The sequence below is a fragment of the Motacilla alba genome, chromosome 19, assembly GCF_015832195.1.
Source record: "Motacilla alba alba isolate MOTALB_02 chromosome 19, Motacilla_alba_V1.0_pri, whole genome shotgun sequence".
Taxonomy (NCBI): domain Eukaryota; kingdom Metazoa; phylum Chordata; class Aves; order Passeriformes; family Motacillidae; genus Motacilla; species Motacilla alba.
In genome coordinates, this window is record NC_052034.1 from 5,014,154 (window position 1) to 5,033,563 (window position 19,410).

Here is a 19,410-nt window from a genome sequence, read left to right on the forward strand (position 1 = left end):
CATCGCCTCACTGACAGGAAAAGTGCACAGAGACCTTTGCAAGTTTTGTCAGCAGAGACAGAGCACCCTGGCACCTCCTGGACACAAAGTCAGGTACCCCCAGTTATTGTATCGTGCCCACTGAAATGGGCTCCTGATGGGTAACTGAGGGCACACACCTTGAATACCATTCAAAGCACATTTTTTTCAATAGTTTATTGCTGGCCTGACTTTTTTCAGTTGAACAAGAGTTTTAGGGTCTGCAAGATCAACATAGCCTTATGCTTTTCTTACAAATAAATCTAAAAACTTGGCAGAATTGTTTTTATATCACTTGCTCAGAAAATCAATGCTCAGTTTTCAAGGGATATTTAGGCCCTCTTTTTCACTGATCAGGACCATCTAATCAGAATTTCTTAAAAACAAAGACATCAGTGACTAAGGTCACTGAAAATTAGGTGTCAAGTCCAGAAAAAAAATTTTTTTTTATTTATTCAAAGTAAGATTAGAAAATGCTGATTTTGCTGAAATTGGGAATCATAGTAAACCTTTACTTCTGAATGGCTGGTAAATATACGATACAAATTTAGGCACTCAAAAGTGCCAGTAGGGCACAATCACTATCTCTGTGTAAATTTTTAAGACTTGCAAATCACTTCTGCACTCTCTTGACCATAAAAGTCTATTTTTCAGCAGAGACTTGGGGAGCTGTGCACAATAAATTAGATTTAGATCAATTCAGGATTTTTTCTGTGATCCTCGTGTTCGGCAGGCACTCAGGTTGCAGGGAGTTCAATAATATCAATAAATCAGGACACTTCAAGCAGATTTAATTGCCAGAAGCGAGGTGCATTCTTAGAACCCTTGCTAAATAATAGCATATTGTCTAAATACTTAAAATTCTTTTGAATGCACTCGTTACAGATGGCATTCAGATATTTGGAAATTGGTCAGGGATTTGGCAAAGCATGAGGAATAAACAGCCTAATCCAAGGAAATACAGCACAATTTGCTGATGCAATCCTTGCTTGCCCTTTGCTCCCTGAACTTTCACATTAATTCATTCAACCAGCGCTGCAGCCAAACCCCACAGCTGAGAGGGAATGCAAAAGGAAAAGCAGTTTTCTGCATGAGCCCTGTGCTCCATCAGCTCAGGGAGCTCTGCAAACACCAGGGCTGGAGGGGATGGCTGGCAGGGTCCCGGGGAAGGCACAGCCTCTTCCTTTTGGCTGCAGGGAGCTCTGAAATGCTCTCAGCTAATCTCATTAAAAAGCACCTTTGCATTGCAGCTCTGCACTGGGTGAGCACTGGAGCAAAGCTGGGGGCTTCTACCTATGAAAAATTAAGGGTTTTTTCCATCTGGAGCTGATAGAATAATCTTTACTGTGTGGAGACACACCAAGATTCTTATCCTCGGGGCCTAAGGGCCACTGTCCCCGTGCAGTTTTTAAGGAATAGTGTGGCAAAAGTAGCTTTGATGCAGATTGATACAAATGTTGCCCCCCATGGGATTCTGGTCCTGATTTCCTGTCCTTCAGCCCTTGACAGCACCTGCACACCCCGGCCTTTCACTGAATTAGTGCTCTCACACCACCACAGGTAAAAACAGCTCTTCTGAACCATTTGTAGACTCCTGCAGAGATTCTTGCTGGCATTCATTCGTGTGACTTTGTGATCACTGATATTTCTAAGAACATATTAACAGCTTTTTATCTTCCTGAACACCCATCGAGGCAATCCCCAGACTATTCCCTGACACACTTGTGCAGGCAGAATTGAGAGCAAGAGCTACAAAATCTCAACATTCTTCACCAGTTTATTTTCCCTAACCCCTTGACTCATTTAATTACAGAAAGTCACCTTCTTTCAAAAAAAGCGTATTTTATTGTTTGGTAAGTTAATTTAGTTACCTTGGTTTGTCTTACTTCTGTAGTGCTGCATTTAATTATTTTCATATTAACACAGGCAATTAAAAATGGCCATACCCCCTCTATTTTCAATTATTAAATGCAAGTACTCCAAGAACTGATTGAGAATGACTCTGAGTCAAAGTTTTGGCTATACTTTTATTTACTTCACGTACTATGAACATATACATTACATGCTACAAAAAAATAAAAAAGGACTTTAACTGTCAAGAAAGTGGATAGTGTTATCATACAATGGCACATGTTCATATTTTTCTTCAAACAGGTTTGGTTAGAATCCTTCCCCAAAACCATTAACAAAAAGTGTTTTACTCTTAAAGATGATTAGAAATATTTGCATTATTAACAAATACAATTCAAACAGATTAACAAGATTTAACCAGGTCATATATTAGTAAAAAGGCTGGGGCTTACCAAAATGAAATATATATTAAAAAACCATAGCAGCCAGTTGTACTTTTTAGTGTGATATAACGTGTAAATGCACCAGAAGAACACAGTGTAATTGAGCATTCTGCTTTCATGGTGTATCTCTAGAAATGATTATTCTAGTTCTAACACCTGCCTATGCACAAGAGACCAAAACCACAGCCAAGGGAGAGACAAAAGATTGTGACCAACATTCTGAGCAATGATTTTTGCACGCATCGGGGAGAAGGGAGGGAACAAATAGAAGAGGATAAACAAAGGCCACAAAGGATTTCCTCTACATGTTCATGGACATGGGTTCTACCTATTTGCCTTGAAGAGCCTGACAAGTTGAAATGTCTATTTTGTCCAAATTCATACTCCTTTCTATCACCTATGAAACAAAATCACATTTCAGCTTAGAACTGAAGAGTGGAGAACAGTTGCAATAATGTATCAGTCAGCTAAAAAAACTGCTCGATAAGAACTTGGGATTCTAGTGTAACAGCAGCTATTAAGACTCCTCTAGTTTCCTTATTTTGCTCTTTCAAAGTGTACAAATATTCACAATTTATACAGTCTTAACAAAACCACATCTACAAAGTTTGCAGGGTACTTGCTAGTTAATTCAATTAATGTCTTTTGTATTAAAAAGGCAAGGTTTGCATAATAAAACTTGCAGAAAAATGATCTTTTGGTATCTGAATTCCTGATTGGAAAGGTACAAATATATGGGCTTTCATTAACTCTAGCTGGCAAAAAATACTTCAGAACAGTGTCACTCAAATGACACACTGTTTATTATGTTTCATTTGCAATACCTGGAGGAAAATATAAGCATTAAAGGGCAACTGAAAAACTCAGTATTAAGTCTGTTATTAGAGTGCAACTATTGAACAAAACCCCCTGAACAGTTACAGTCAATATCAAGATCAGAGGAAAACCACAAATCAGCCTTAAAGAACCTGATGAGTTACAGAACCTAGAGTTAGTTTCACAACTTTTTTCCCCCTCAAAGTAAATTTTGGACTAAGCTAGAAGAGCTCCCACAATCGCTGGCACGTCACCCTAACCAGAATAGCAATCCAAGTAGAACAGAGCTGCAATTCCTGGTTTCCATTCTTACCCCACTGTCCCTGCTGTCAGCTTGTGATAATCATCCTCAGTAGTGCTCATGAGACCGGTGATGGACAAGTGTGATTAACGTTAGTCCACAGAATTAATGAGTGCCCATAACCTGAACATTACTCAGACTTGCTGATGGATTAGTTTTGAAGTAAAACAACTAGTACTTAAATAGAACAGAAATATTATCATTTCCAGCATGTTACAGAGTTCTGAGGTAAAGTGTTACCAGTATTGGTGTAGGGTCCGTGCCTTACAGCAAAGGCCTTTGCAGCACGTGCAGCCCGTGAGCCTTGGGGTCACACGGGTCTGAAACAACCAAACCCAACAGTTTCAGTCTGATCCTATTAGAAAAACCCTTCTGCATGGATTATACTGTAGTCAAAGTTACAAAATTTAGTTTGGTCACCAGAGTGCTGTGCTTGGAAAACAACCCAGGGTACAGGCAAGGGAGAGTTACTTCAGTGTTTAATTTCAGTTTACAAAACTTACTAAATCCATTCTGATTTATATTAGAGAAAACCAGATAATTAGAAGAACAGACTAAAAAACAACCATCAAGCAGTGCATAATACTGCCTACTCAATGCACTGATTTTCATCATGAGCTAGGAAGCCATATTTACTCCATTATGCCTTTTGAGAATCAATCCAGAAGCACACAATTATTTTCCATTAGTTTATTAAAAATAAAATCCTCATGAGTTCACTATCAAATATTTTACAGATGGGAATTAAACCAGAAGAGTTCCCAGAGTGTCTTTAAAATAAAACTAATATTTGGTTTGTCAGTTCACCGTGTTTGACACTGATTTGTACTGTAACAGTATTGTACAATATTGAAAAATTCTAGAAAAATTAAACTAGCCCTACAGAATTTAATTGTATTGGAAAGCAGTGTCAATATTTTAGTATACTTAGTGAATCAAACACTGCTTTAAAGCTACGTATTAAAGTGCTATGCACATATTTTTCAGCACTGATATGGAGGTTTACACTTCCATAAGCCTTGTATTTGTGGATAAAAGGAGATACTGTGTGTTAATAAAAATCTTAAATTAAAATCAGCTGCTATGTTTAAGCATCAGTAGCAACAGTACTGAAGAAATCAATCTAGTGTCCACAAGCTTCTAGAATTCTGAGGTTGATTGGATCTGTCATCTACCATGAAAATGGTAAGGATCTGTACATCATGAGGCTGTCCCCAACGGGCCCCACATCAGTCTGTGCTGTGCACAGCTAACTGACCACACAGAGCACTGCAGAGCCTTTCTAGGACAGAGAACCCAGGGTGGAAAAAACACGGAGAGAGCTCCAGGATAAATCTGTGAAATTTCTATCAAGGTATTGAATTGTCTACGGTTGATCTTCATTGCCTGAGGAAGAAGCAACATAAGCAATGGGCCCGGAGCGAGCTATAAATGTTCTCCGAACATCTACAGCACTGCTTCTCCAGCTGCTGCTGCTGGCCAGGTCCAGGCTGCCGTGCACGTGGACATAAGCAGGCATTACAACCTATAATCATGGCCTAGTTCTGCCACTGGACACACGAGTTATCTACTGTCGTACCCTGAATTACATGACCCTTGCTTAAGGAATGGTGGTGTTGAGTCCCAGGGGTTTGCAGGTTATCAGAATGCTTATCCAAGCAATACCGCTTGCAGCGTCGGTCCGAGCTTAGTCTTGATGGCATCTGCAATAAAAACAAGTTGAGATTGTTCCCATCTGTAAGAGCAACTGTTGAGCCACACTCAGCTGAAGTCCTCGTCAGGATTCTGTTGATCCAGCAGACGGACGTGTGTGAATGGAAAGTGACCACGTCTGCCGTTACATTCTCCTTCCCACTGACCACTCATGTTAATCTTTGTGACCTTTACCAGCTCACCGACCTGTGGGGTAAGAAATACACACGTTACAAAGCAGAAACACGGCAGGATGAGCTGCCACCCCTCCCTGGTGTGCTGTCACCCACGTGCACCAGATACACATCTATAAAAAGCAGCTTCAGTCCTGACAGTGCCCCCAATGCCATTCACTCCAGGAAAGTACATAAAGAAATGTACCTAGATCAGGTGAGAACTACCTGAACTGAAGAGTCAGCAATCCAAAACCAATCTTTCCAAGTGCTCCTGGGACCTGCCATCAGGTGCTATCCTGATAAATGTGCCTTGCTGGGCTGACAGAGGCCTGCACACTGCTGGGACTCCATCCAGAGCTGCATAAAGCAAGGAAGGCTTGCACCTGACCAAGTGGACCCTAATCTGCAAACTCAACTGCTCCTTAGCTTTGGAATCCCACTTTTCAAGTTGTGGAAAGCGGAGGATCTCTTGCTCTTCACGGATTATAACAAGTATGTAAGAACTGCTGTAAAGCTGCTCTGCTCTTGCTCTGGACATCCACAGTCAGCCACTACCAAAAGCAAAGCCAGATGGCATTTCAGGCTTTCCCACCATGGATTTCTCAGAGAAATAAATCCCACTGAATCACAGAATTGTTTAGGTTGGAAAAGATCTTCAGGGTCATCAAGTCCAACCATTAACTCAGCACTGCCAAGTCCAGCGCTCATGGGAATAGTAAAGACAACAGATGCCCTCTCCCACTTGCCCAGGAATACATCTCCTATTCTAATCTCCACCCTAACATTGCCAGCACCAATTCCAAAGGCATGATCTATCATCCCCCTGTGACACAGGGACAAACTGCACAGCAGGCACTTCGCCAGGGCCGTGCAGGTAGTTCAAACCAGGACACAAGTCTAGCTCTGATCAGTCCCCAGCTCTGTTTCATATTTAAGGGTACTTAATTAAGTGGCACTTACACAACCCGAGGAAGCACGATTTGCACTGTAAAAACACTCACTGGAGAGTTAATGAACACACCACTGAAAAGCTGGCTACCCATTTCTACCCCTCTGCAGAATTTTATCAATAATCTGATTTATGGGTAACGTACAACGGTTTTTAGAATTCTTCCCACACCACAGATGGAGGATGCTTTTGGGGTAGATAGACTCTATTTTCTTTCACTAATACAGTAAATAACCCTGAAGGTGTGGCCAAAGGCCTCGCTGCATTTCATCCAGAAATTCACTGAATAGAGAGTTATAGTTTACACAGATGCTCATCACTGTGTTCCAAATCTATCCAAAACACAACCTCATTATTTGCACTTTCCAGGCAGCCAACAAAGAACAAGGAAAACTATTTCAGATGTTACCAATCTCCATTAACTTTACAGGTTTTAATCACTTGAAATCTTTTGCCAGAACAGCTTTTAACAGTTCATAAATTCAACCGCTTTCATGGACATTTAATTAAGCTTCCCATACCTCTCATGATTACTTATCTGGTAATGAGAGGCCCATTGGGACTCTTGCTGTAGCTTTATTTTTGCCTTTTGTAGTCATTAGTATAGACATTTTAATGAATCATATTTTGAAGAAAATCCTCTTATGTATTAGCTACAGGCAAAAAGGAAGCCTTCCTCGGGTTCTGAATGCAAGCTTCAGCTTTTTAGGAATTTAATCATGCAGTTTGTATAAATTTGCTACTGCTAATAACCACTGGGGGGTTGTACCAACAAAAATACTCTGCTGACCAAAACAATACATCAGCTATAATTTAACAAGGATAAGATTCAACGTGACAATACTAGAAGTGGAAAATCTGATTTCCTAATCACAGCCATTACCAGAACAATGTCCCCGATAACTTCAAAGTGCTTCAGCCCTGGATGTAATCTACAGATCAGCCCTCACCAGAACAGTTTAACCCCCAACCCACGGGGAAGGGACAAGCACAACTTGCACTGCTTTGCCATCTCAAGACTGTTGGCCTCTGCTCTATCACACCCTAATTAGTGTTCATTAGGGTTTATCTTGGGTGCCTTACAATAAACTCACCTGCAAAAGGTGGGTTCAACAGAGCAATGACACAGTTACAGTATGGGATGCTTGTGAAACTCCCTCGCTCCCCAAGCATCCTGCAGCTGGTTTGTGGTGTCCAGGGGTGTTTCAGGGTCACTGCAGCCAAAGGACACTCAATTATGAATTCCCCTCACTATACAAAGCTACACTTGAAAGCTGCTTTTCAGTAATTGTTAAATGAGGAGAGACCTCTGAGATCAAATATTCCTTTTTTTGCCAGTAATTTCATTTAGCAGACAAACTGATAGTTTTTATTCCCATTTCCTTTACATATATGTAAGGATGAATGAGAAGGTTTATATATATCTATATATCTTTACATCTGTCAAAGCAGGACTCACTTTGAGCAAGCATGGACCATAAAATGGCTCTGTTAGATCCTGACTAACTGAAAGATCTTTCTAGATCTGCTTCAAATCTCTGCCTAGCAAGCTGTATTTCAGCCACTCTCCTGAAGACAATATAGAGAACCCTTCCAAAAATTACTTATTATTACAAGTGCTGAAGTTTTAAAACCTTTAGGCTAGGAGTGGATGTTGTCTCTGAATTCTCCTCACTTTCAGCATTGATTATGGCAACATTTGTCCATAGTGCATCATCCCACCAAGCACAGCACCTCAGGAACAACACTGTACCCTGCTAGAAAGCCAGGTTTGTCTCAGTCTTCATCAGAAGCTTTAAAACTAAATATACCCCATATGCTTCAAAGCAAAACTGAAGGTTCAAGTGAAGACTTCTGTATGCTGTGGTTTTATTCCAAGTACTCCTCTTTGGTGAGGTCAAGGTGGCAGAGTTCTGCTACTGTTACAAAGAAAAAAAATAAATCGATCGATCTCAGAGTCATTCACCACACAGATCTTCCCTTTTCCTCCTCTATTTTCTCTTAAAATCGACTGAAAACTCCTTGCACAGGTCCAGTTACATGCAAAATAAATGTTAACTTCTCCTGCCGAATCTTTTTTCCATAACAGAGCACAGACTTTATTAGAACATCACCTGCTCTGATCCTCTTTCCCTGAACTCTTCAAAAGCATGTCAGGCTTAAAATAACAGAACAGCACAGATATTCTGTTTGCAGTTTGGGCAAGAGCTGTTTGATGTTAAGAATCTATTTTTTCCAAGAGAAACAGTGGGATCCACCCCCTCCCATGAATATTGCCAGATTTAAGGAAAAGAGTTTTCATTTGGAATGAATCCCACTCGCTGTATTTATAAAGAGGTCTGGGCAAAAATGGCCTGATAAGATTTACATAATGCTCTCTACTAAGTTATCTAAGAAAGAGATCTCTAAATAAACAGAGAAGGAACACCATGAAGTGAGAGGGAATGTGGAGAAAGGAGACAACAAGAAACAGCACTTTGATAGACAGGATGAAGGAAAACTTGGGAGAAAATGAAGTGCATATTGCTTTTTTTCCTGTACAGACATTGAAAGCAACTCAGTAACATTGTGATTGCAAGTGATAAAAGCTGCAAAGCTTTGAAGGCCACTAGAAGCAGTGATAAAAGGCTCATTTTTTAAAACGAAATGTTTGCAATATTACATACAGAATGAAGAGCCACAACTGCTATTGCATTTCTTAAATGGAGAGCAAGACAGGAATATAACACCCTAAGCAAGAGGGCCAAGGTGTCTAAACTGATAAATATTTAAGTGGTTTTAAGAGGCCCACAAAGGCCACTTCTGGACACCAGAAATCTCCTGTGGTCACACAGCCAAGCTGACACTTCTCAGCTGCCTCTCCCAAATACTTCAGCTACTCAGCCTTCCCCATCAGTTAGTTAAAGACACTAGAGGTGTAAGGGAGCTCAGAAAAGAGAGGTGTTACCACAAGACTGCTCTTCCTACAGCACTGCACTCTCGCCAGATCATGTGAGTTTTGGTGAAGAGGATTGAACTGACCTGAGATCAGCCCTGGCACCCACAAGCTGCTCTCCAGCGTGGAAAGCATTTCCTTTCACTCTAAGTTGCTTATGGTCTGGATTAGCAGCATTTCCTCACTCTCCCTATTTCACTCCATGCTCCCAAATGCTGCACTGGGCAGCAGCATGGGGTTCTTCAGTGGAATAAAGTGTGAAGGCTTAAGAGAATGCAAAATTCAGAAAGAAAACCAAAAGGGTTTGCTAAATATGCCACAACAGTATCCAGAGGCTCAAAACCAATCTAACACCTGGTGATTACAACAGCCTGCATTCAGGAATATTCCCAAGCGCCAGGAGGTAACTGGGTGGAAAGGGTGAGAAAAAGAGGGAAAGAGACAGCATTTTAACCTTAATGAGAGTTTGAAGGGTAAAAATCCTCACATTTCCCCAAAATCTGGTGAGTTTACATAAATTTCTATACCTGCTTCTCAACCCAGGAATACTCAGCCCTGTAACAGAATGTGGAGCAGCTCAGAGTATATCTCCTACCTACATGGGAGAGATTGCACATCTGCCAGGCTGTCCATCAGTTATCCACCTGCAGCACGTGCTGCACCTCCCAGTTCTGCACCAGGCACACACCTACAGCTGCCAGATGGCTGGAGTGCCTTTTGTGCTATGCACAATTACACAAAGCATGTGAGAGTGCAGAGGAGATGCTCTGACTCAGCACAGAAACTGTTTTTTTTCCCAAGTACTTAAAATGTTATATAAACAGGAAGTCAATTAGGTATCAGGAAATTCCAGAGCCTCTAGCTCAAAGAAAGCCTAGATTAAAGGATACAATTTACATATCCTAAGGCAAAGGTCTGCCACAGGGAATACCTTAGTCTCAATTTCCTCAAATGTAACTTGGGGGAGAACTATCTGATGTGGAGAGATAGAGCACTCCGGTCACCTTTTTAAGAGGAAAAAAGACAAATCAAAAAGGGTCTGTGCAATTACTTGATCCTGTCAGGAAGCGAATCAACCTGGGGAAAACGCAGTGCTTTGCTACAAACCCTACTGCATCAATCACTGCTTTATACCAGACCTAACAAACTGGGGTGTGAACTGTAAAATGCTCCTGCCTCAAACCTAACCCCAAAGTAATCTGCTTCAGGTGATGTTACAATTAAATTCTATGCGTGATCATCATCTCAGTCCAGGTAATTTCAAAGTGAACCAATGTTTCCACTGATTGCTTTGAAACTGCTGACACATTGGGGAGAAAAAAATACCCAACACAACACAAACCAACAAACAACCCAGCACACCTTGTACAGATTGTGGTGAGGCACACAACAGCAAACACAGGTTCAGACACACAATTTATGAGCTGCTCCCTCTCCCTCCCCCCACCAAAAAAAAACAATTTCAGAACTGAAAACATGGATGGGGAAACACTTATGTTAGTGATGGTTGACAACAGACACGATACTGGTTCAGTAACCTAAAAATAATCAACAATAATCTAATTTACAAGTGACTCGAGTCACTCATTTTATCCATAATTATTAATGATGACATAAAACCAGTATTACAAAGCTTTTCCCTTTCTCATTCCTCCAAAACTACCACGTGAGCGAAAGGGAAATCCCTTGAACAGATCTCTTCCTTCTAAGTTTTGCCCATTATGTACCTCCAAAGCCAAGGCTGTCTTGTCGTAGGCATTAGGGACTCGCTTCTGGATAACCCGGGCATAAATAGGGCCATTCTGAAGGTTAGGGAGCGGAGTGTTGATGCTGGGCTGGGCATAGGGCCCTGGCTCCGGCCCACCCAGTGGTTGTGGGTGGGAACTATCCTGGTTACCTCCAATCAGAGTGGGGACTGAAGCAGAGGAAGGTCTATACTTCTCGACGTAAGGAACGGGTATCATTCCCCTCTTCCCTTCGCTGTCTTCTGCGTTCCACCACTGCTCTTCAGGCTTATCCCGGATTCTCAGTATGTCTCCTTTCTTAAAGGGGAGGTCTTCCTCATCATTGCCATTAAAGTCAAAGAGGGCTCGCACATACTCGGCCTCCTCCTGCCTGAGGATAACCCCGCTATTCTGCCTCGAGCGCGAAACGGGTTCTATCAAGGTTGTAGTGTCCAAATAGTGTATTTTGTAGAATTCCAGTAAAGATGGCAAAGAATCAAACTCTTGGTCACCTATTCGAAATCTGGTGGGATTCGACCCTGAAAAGAGAAGGCAACATGTCAAGGAGAGCATTACAACTACAAATCAAACATATGAGAAGACAAATACATTGAAACAGAAGTACTTCAACACCAAATTTGATCACCTTGACATCATATTCAGCTTTTCTGAGCATTTTCAATCAAAGGCAGCACTATCATGATCATGAGTACAGGGTTTTTTAAAAAGATTTTGTCAAGGAAGGAAAAGAGAAATTCTTAGGCACCGCCAAACTTCCCAAATTATGATGAAAATAATCTTTGTTTCTTTCGGTATTATATGGACCCAACAGATGAAAATGTTCAGTACATCATGGTTTCTCAGGAGCCTGTACAATTCTCCTGTTTTATACTCTAAATATAGGCAGTAATTTTGGTACCATTTCAAGGAAATTATTTTTTTTTAAACTCTCTTCTGCTGTTCAGATCTATTTCCAAAGAACAACACTGCAATAATGGTTATTTACCTGTTGTAACACCTTGGGTTAAAGGCATGGACACTACAGAAAACTGCTTTGCACGGCAGCAAACAAGTGATGTCAATGAGCAAATAAAGTTATTTTTCATTTTGATAAAAGGTACCAGTAAAGAAAATTATCTCCATTCTATGCAATGCAAAGCAACAACATATATTTCCGTAACAGGTATGACTCAGCCTTTTAATCTCAAGTCTTGTAGCTTCTTTGCCATGTTTGTCAGATGGAGCCTAAGCTATAAATCCAAACCCCAACTACACTGGAATACAGATGATGTTCACATCCAAACCATTACAAGCATCACTACCAGTGCAGAATATCCATTTCCAATCTGTGTGCTCTGCTTTTTTTTTTTTTTTCCATGTTCTGTTCTTCAGGCTCAGCTGGGGAAAAACACACACATGATGTTCTATTTCCACCATGCCCCATGCCATCAGTTATGGGAAGAACTGGGGAAGGCTGGGGGAAGGGAGTGCAGATGAAAAGATTTATACTTTAATGAGTAACTCTTTTAGCAAGACAGAGATGCTTACTTTGCAAGTCTGTTTTCTCTGCAGGGAATATCTAACAGTCCCAAGCCTTAGCTCTGGAGTACAAAGCTAGCAGAATCTTTCAAGCTGTCACTGATCCAAAACTCCCTGCAAAGCAGCACTGTCAGCATGGAAAGCTAATGTTACAACAAGTTCTTTCAGGAGAGCAGAAAGGGGTTCTAACAGAGAAAAGGGCAGATTCAATAAGACCAACACCCGAGAAATGAGTTCTGAAGTATCCTGAAGGAACAGGAGCATTAGTGGAGCTGGTTAAAGGAAATTCGAAGGAGCAGAACTAAGTCATTGGGAAAAGCATGTTTGCATGCTTTAACAGCCCTGAAAGGCTCTCAAAAGAAATGAATACAAACATAGTGAGCCAAAACCCAAAAGCAACAGCCTTGAAAAACTGCAAAAAAAAACCAAAAACAAACCTCAAACTGGCATCACCAGAGATAAAGGAAGTTAATTATCAGTGAGAAAGGGGAGCCCAGCATGGGAAGAGAATTAAGAGTCCATCATATTCTCCCACAGTGTAGTGCTGAGAGGATGCAAAACCCCCTCAACTTTTGTTGCAGAGATGCAAAGCCGGGAATTTCATCCCAGTGGCACTGTCAGCTCTGTGGGATCACAGGCCATGAATTCTGGCTGGACAGGCAGCACGCCTGCAACACTTCAGAACAGTTCCGTGGAAAACAGCACCTGGGAATGCTGCACTTCCACTAGAGTTAGAAGTGGGAAACACATCAGGTCTCAGACCAACCTGGTGACAGAAACATGCAAATATCTAGCACTATTTTAGCTGTGAACCTTTAAGGAACAAGGCTTGACATCTGAGCCAAAAGAAAGTAATGAGAACTTTAGGAGCAGGGCAGCAAAGCTCTTTGCAACCCATATGGAGAGGACTGAGTCTCAGGGAAGTTCACTGACTGGAACTTATTTCACATGACAGGAACAGAGAGCCTGAAACACCAAGTTACCTCAGTGAAACCTGCTACAAGCTGACTCAGCCAGGGGGCTGAGCTCTGTCTCAGCAATGTGGGATTCACTGAAAAATCTTCACAGGTCACAGGAAATGAGCAGTTCATCAGTAACATTCATCAGTCTGGTCAATCTTCAATCTTCACCAGGATGAACAAGGCATTTTGGAGTGTCTTTTTTTTTTCCTTTGGAACAGGTTCACCCTCTTGAATTAATGCACAACAGCCCGAGGGACCTGCCAAGTGTACCTGAATACAAGTTGGACTTTAAGAAGAAAAGTCCTCTGGAACATTATGTACAGGGAAAGAGTGACAGAAATCACTGTACTGTATCCTGGAGAACCAGATCCTATGAGGTGTTTTGCACAGCTGAACAACAGCCAGAGGACACAGACCCTCCAAATTCTGGGATCAGAAAGATCAATGCACTCCTTCAAGGAAGAGAGAGAAAAGCACCAGAAAGGAGAGATGTCACCCTCCCAAAGACCACACAGCTAGAAAACCATGTGCATTTCTGATGTTTTCTTTTAAAAAATGTAAGGCAGTTACAGAAGATCTAGAACAAGAAATCTATAAGCTTAATCTAAATTAATCATCAATTAATATAAAGGCAGCAATCTCATAATCATCTGGAGACTCCTAAAATTTAGCTCAAACAGGCATAAAAAGGTCAACATAGTTCAAAGTCACAGGTGGTGAAATGCAGATTGGAAATAAAATACAACTCCACCTTCCCAAGCAAGTGGAAAACTTTCCATCAGTTTAAATCTTTTGTGGATCCTCTTCTTCACCTACAATGAAGCAAGTGATGTTCACATGCAGTGGGGAAATTATTCCACTCCCTACAGGCTCCTGAGTTTTGTCATTCCCTGGTATAATGAAATTCAAAGATTAACAGATTTCAGGCTCAGAGGAATTCTTCAGCCTCTTGTTTGAACTGTGACACTGCTCATACCTGCAGGCCCATGGAATAATTCAGGCAAGATCTAACACAAGAAAAAGTTACAGCAACAAGGCGAGTGGGGTTTTTTTGGGAGTAAGACCAGTTTTCCTTCACGATCCTTGGATTCCTCTTGAAGGCACAAGCCTGAGCAGCACAGTGTGCACATCCTCTGAGGGCTCCCAGGAATAGCACAAGCATGGAAAGGTGAGTCCAGTTCCTGGAGGAACTTTTGTCACTTCCTGTGAAAACTGGGACACCTGAGTATTGGAAATTCTCTTTCTGCAGCCTGGCACAGCTGAAGAAGAAGAGCTGCTCAGGGAGTACCTCCAGCACCAGCACCACTCAGCCGAGCAGGATTAACTTTTTCAATGAGAAGCACAAAGGGCTGAGTATCCTCTTTCTTCCTTACTCCACTAACATAACTCCAGCCGTCTCAGGATGCCACAAAAGGTGAGGAAAGAGTTAAAATCCAAAGGGTCCCACAACTGAAGAACGTCTCAAACCTGGCTCATATCAGTTCTCTGTTTATGATGCACATTCCCTCCTGTCACAACCCTGTGACACTGCGCTGCCTTTGTGTCAGGCTGGGAAGAAGTGCTTGTGTATGTTTTAAATATTGTCCAGATCCGGGGGAATCGGGGCTATAAACCACCCAACATTCTGCTGATTGGGCAGGTGGTGAAACCACAGAGCAACTTCTCACACATCTCGGGGGGTTTGCATTTCTCTCTTCACTCCAACTGTTAGTGTCAATAAGAGTTTTCTCTTTATTCCCAAGCTTTGGAAACTTTTTCCTTCACAGAAATACAGGTCTTTATTTTGACATCTAGTTTTATTCTGTAAGGGTGGCTCCCTTTCCCAATTCAGAGTGTGTTTAGGGCCAGAAAAGCTGTTCTTATCACACAGGGCACCAGCAAGACACCCCAGTGATGTAAGCCACTTCCTCCTGGAGCATATGGGAACTGGGCTCTGAAGGCACCATATTCCAGCCCCTGGGCTTCCCCCACCCCACAGGGACACCTTTTTTCCTTGTTCTCAAGTACCTTCCTACTCATGCTGAGCAGAACAAATAAACCCCATGAACACCCTATAAAAACATAAAACTCTATTGAGTGGAAGAGCTCTGAGCACACCAGGAAAACACTCACTCAGGAGTTACACTCATTTCTGATCACTGCAGTCATCATTTACAGATCAGAGTGTAAGAGCAGATGTCTAATGCAGGCACTTTCTGAAGCTGCAACTAGTTTGCATTTAAATTTGATCTCAATATAAAAATGAAAATAAAACCAAAACCCAAGCATCAGAGTTCAACCACTCTGCTCACACATGCCTAAAGGCACCTCACCCACGGCTGAGTGTGGGGATCATTCTGTAAGGATTCTAGGATTCCAGGAAGGTCAATTCAATTCAGAATCATGTTCTTAATACTCATAAATGTGAAAACATTAATTTCTGCATTTTATCTGTTATATTTGCCTACTTCAGGCAGATAAAATTTAATAACATTAAGGCTTCTGTCTTTATAATGCTGCACTCTCAACAGAGAGCATTTCTACCTTTAGGTATTTCAGGTACTTTTTGGTGCATATCACACATTTTTACCCCAAGCCCTCATGTCACATCATAAACACATGAAATATTTAATATTTCCTCTGCTGTCCATCACCATGCTAATGCCTGCATGGAGCACTTTGTCTTGTTTGGATTTCTTTAGCCATAACTGTGATACTTCATCACAAATGATCAATTTCCACTGAAAACAAATTCTTTTTTCTTTCCCATAATTCAGTGATTTATCCTATTTTTTAACATGCTTAAAACATTCCAGGAACACATAAAAAATTCTGTTCGATTCTTTTTTGTTATGTTGAAAAAATCACCTGCAAGAAGTTAGAAAATGCAGCATCAGTCAAAAGGTGAATTTAACAAAGAGTTTGCAAGTTTACTTTCTACTTCAGAAATCAAAGAAGGTACCATATTGTTGTAACATTGTGGTTTTTAGGAAAGCCAAAGCTCCTCATCTCATTCTTTGCTGAGGCTTCCCAAACCCTGAGAGCAGCCAGAAATTTCACAGACACTGAGCCAAACACAAATCAACCAAGAACCTAACCTGGAATATTCAAATTTCCCAGAGAGACCTGGTGCATCTGCCAAACAATAAACTGCTAAAAAAATTGTACCATACTAAAATATAATAATTTTGGTTTTTCTAATGTTTTAGCTTGGCCACAGTAAACAAGCAGGACAATTTGCAAACATTTAACTTTTTTTTACTGCATTAGCTTCCCTATCCAAACACGGAATCATCTTCAATCTTCTACTGTTTTCACCTCCCTTCCACTGCAGAACAACCTCCCACTTATTTTTTTCTGAAAGAGCACCTTAATTACAGTTGCAGTATAATTCAATATACACCTCCCCTGCACCTTCTTGGTTGGAGCGTGAAGACAGCAGTATCAGCATGGCAAGATTTAATGAAAATTACTAAAATCAGCGTGGGAGTGTCTGTAGTGCAGGAGTGATGCATCACCCCTCCCCAGAACCTCCAGGGGACAAATAAAAAGGAGATCAACCAAAACATAATTATACTTTTCCAGCTATATTAAGCCTACTGTGCCACCAGCTTACATAGCTACTCTTTTAAAACAGAAGAGAATTACAAGGTACTTCATGATTTTAACCAAAGCCAGCCCACAGAATGCCACAAAATGTCACTGAGCAAGAAAAAAGTCAGGATGGCTGTACTGAAGTGATGCCACTGTTTTTCCAGAGAGGAGTTGCTCCCCAAAAAACAACTGCCCAGAAGTGACAGACACTCATGACCCAGTGTTTTTTACTGTCTTTAAAATCCAGTTAGGTTGGATTCGCAACAAAGCATCCTGGTGACTGACTGCTCTACACAGCACCAGCCTCCTTGTCAGCAATTACAGCACCAAACCTCTGTCTGCACACTCAGGACAACAGGAACCCACCCCTTCTGACCCCCACAGCAGCAGTAAATTCCACTTCCAGCTGAATTCAGCCACCTTTAACTCCTACCTGTGGAGCTCTGTAACCTGAGTGCACTGTGCAGCTCCAGGAGGCTCCTGGCATAAACAGGAGGAGTTTAGACTTTCCCCATTTTTCCAATCTGAAATGCTTGCCCTGTATGACAGTGCAAACCTACTGGCACTAATTTTGTTTTCTCTCGGATTATCTCCTTAGCCAAACACTCTGTGCAGAGACTGAAAATAAAACAAGTCTTGTTACATCTTCCCAGCACTGGTCTCCTATTCCACCCACAGACCTGCACCAGAGTGCCTCTATCCACTTTCTGCCAAATCAGTTCACCAAATCTCTTATTACACAGGTTTACTATAAAAATTATCTAGTGGCTCCTTGCAGAGATGCCAATCACACATCCACATCATTTTGCAAGGATTAATATCCAAATTCGAGCAGCTCCAGCACCAACTTCCCTAATTCCCACAGGAGGGACACCAGTGCCTTTGGACTGCACGTTCTGACACATCCGAGGCTTCTGCACTGCTGGCATTTAGCTGCATTAAACAGCAAAAATTCTGCTTCTCCCTCTGGCACAATCAGCACCTTCTGCACTTGCAGTGTTACACTCCAGCGTGCTGCTTGCAGTATTACATGTTCAGCTGATGAGAAATAATATCGAACTTCTCCTTTCGAGGGGAAAGAAGCTGAACCTCATATCCGAATTCAAGAACCCATTGCCTTTACATCCTGAAGAGTTCCCACCACTCTAACTCGAACTCGGCCTCCCTGATAACGCAAAACTGCCTTGTCAGAAGTCAGACTGTGGGGATGACACTTCCACGGAACCACCTCTCGGCTGAGATGACACGGAAAATCTATGAATTATCGCTAAGGGGGTTAGGAAAACAAAGAGGTGCGAGGCTGGAGCCGCGGGATGCCCAGCTCCAGGACGCTGATTTTCATGCGGCACAGGACGGCAGGTGCGGACAGTCGGCTCTGCCCGGGCAGCGGCCCCCGCTCCGGAACACGGCTCAACTCCGCCACAAAGCGCTCCGCGCCCGCGAACGGCGCCCGGGCGCCCAGCGGAGCCGCCCCGGCTGCCCTGCCCGGGGCTGCGGGCACCGCCGGCCCTGGGGGTCACTCACCCGGGGCCCCGGGGCCCTCGCCGCCGGCCCGCCGGGCTCCCGCCGGCCCCAGGCTGTTGACGATGTAGTGCGAGACGCGGGAGCTCTCGGACACGGACAGCACGAAGTCGCCGGGGATGGTGCCCGAGTCGCGCACCAGGAAGGTGCCGTGGCGCTGGCCCTGCAGCAGCGATACGGCCTCGACGCGGCTCAGCCGCCCCCAGTACCAGCTCGCCCGGTCCTCGGAGTCGAACTGCCCGGCCATGGGGGCCGCGCTCCTCCCCCGCCCGCGGCCGCCGCCGCCGCCGCCGCCCGCGGAGCCGCTCAAAATGGCGGCCCGGCCCTGACCTCACCTACCGGACGTGACCGCACGCGGGGAGCCGTGACGTCATCTCCCCGCGCGGGCGGGGTCGGTGTGAGGGCGGGCTGGGGGCGGGGGAGAGCGCGCTGCGGGGATCGGGCACGCGCTGCGGGGATCGGGCACGCGCTAGGGATCGGGAACGCGCTGTGGGGATCGGGCACGCGCTAGGGATCGGGCACGCGCTGTGGGGATCGGGCACGCGCTGCGGGGATCGGGCACGCGCTGGGGATCGGGAACGCGCTGTGGGGATCGGGCACGCGCTGAGGATCGGGCACGCGCTGCGGGGATCGGGCACGCGCTGAGGATCGGGCACGCGCTGCGGGGATCGGGCACGCGCTGCGGGGATCGGGCACGCGCTGAAGATCGGGCACGCGCTGCGGGGATCGGGAACGCGCTGTGGGGATCGGGAACGCGCTGCGGGGATCGGGAGCGGCGGAAACGGCGGGCGAATCCCGGCGTCGATGGGGCTGGGAAACACCGCTGGAATCATCCAGTCCGAGCGGGGACCGAGCACCGCCTTCTTAGCCAGGGCAGTGTGCCGCGTCGGGTCGTTTCTTGGTCACCTCC

At 43.6% G+C, this 19,410-nt stretch overlaps 1 protein-coding gene across 6 annotated transcripts; it reads right to left on the reverse strand.

The window, feature by feature from the left end:
• Positions 1-2,019: 2,019 nt before the first annotated feature.
• Positions 2,020-18,854, reverse strand: CRK (CRK proto-oncogene, adaptor protein). Of its 6 annotated transcripts, XR_005259399.1 has the most exons (5): positions 18,504-18,854; positions 11,079-11,444; positions 8,000-8,165; positions 7,341-7,460; positions 5,213-5,328 (listed from the first exon to the last, which is right to left on the reverse strand). XR_005259399.1 is itself a non-coding variant. In XM_038157715.1 (4 exons), exons 1-4 carry the CDS (start codon positions 18,745-18,747, stop codon positions 5,191-5,193), a joined length of 1,023 nt encoding a protein of 340 aa, XP_038013643.1. In that variant the 5' UTR covers positions 18,748-18,854; the 3' UTR covers positions 2,020-5,190. The 6 variants fall into 6 exon arrangements, 3 of the variants coding, with proteins under 3 accessions (XP_038013643.1, XP_038013642.1, XP_038013641.1); XR_005259397.1 differs by lacking the exon at positions 7,341-7,460 and having other exon boundaries at positions 2,020-5,328; positions 10,909-11,444; XM_038157715.1 differs by lacking the exon at positions 7,341-7,460 and having other exon boundaries at positions 2,020-5,328; positions 8,058-8,162; positions 10,909-11,444.
• Positions 18,855-19,410: the final 556 nt, after the last annotated feature.

What these genes read in the sequence shown, in the direction of transcription:
- CRK (XM_038157715.1), bottom strand. Translation starts at nt 18,747, where the DNA reads ATGGCCGGGCAGTTCGACTCCGAGGACCGGGCGAGCTGGTACTGGGGG. An exon ending in CGAGGGCCCCGGGGCCCCGG is followed by an intron (nt 11,445 to 18,503) that starts GTGAGTGACCCC and finishes TTCTCTTTTCAG; the next exon opens with GGTCGAATCCCACCAGATTT. An exon ending in TTTGCTTTGAAGCATATGGG is followed by an intron (nt 5,329 to 8,057) that starts GTATATTTAGTT and finishes CTTACCCCACAG; the next exon opens with GTCGGTGAGCTGGTAAAGGT.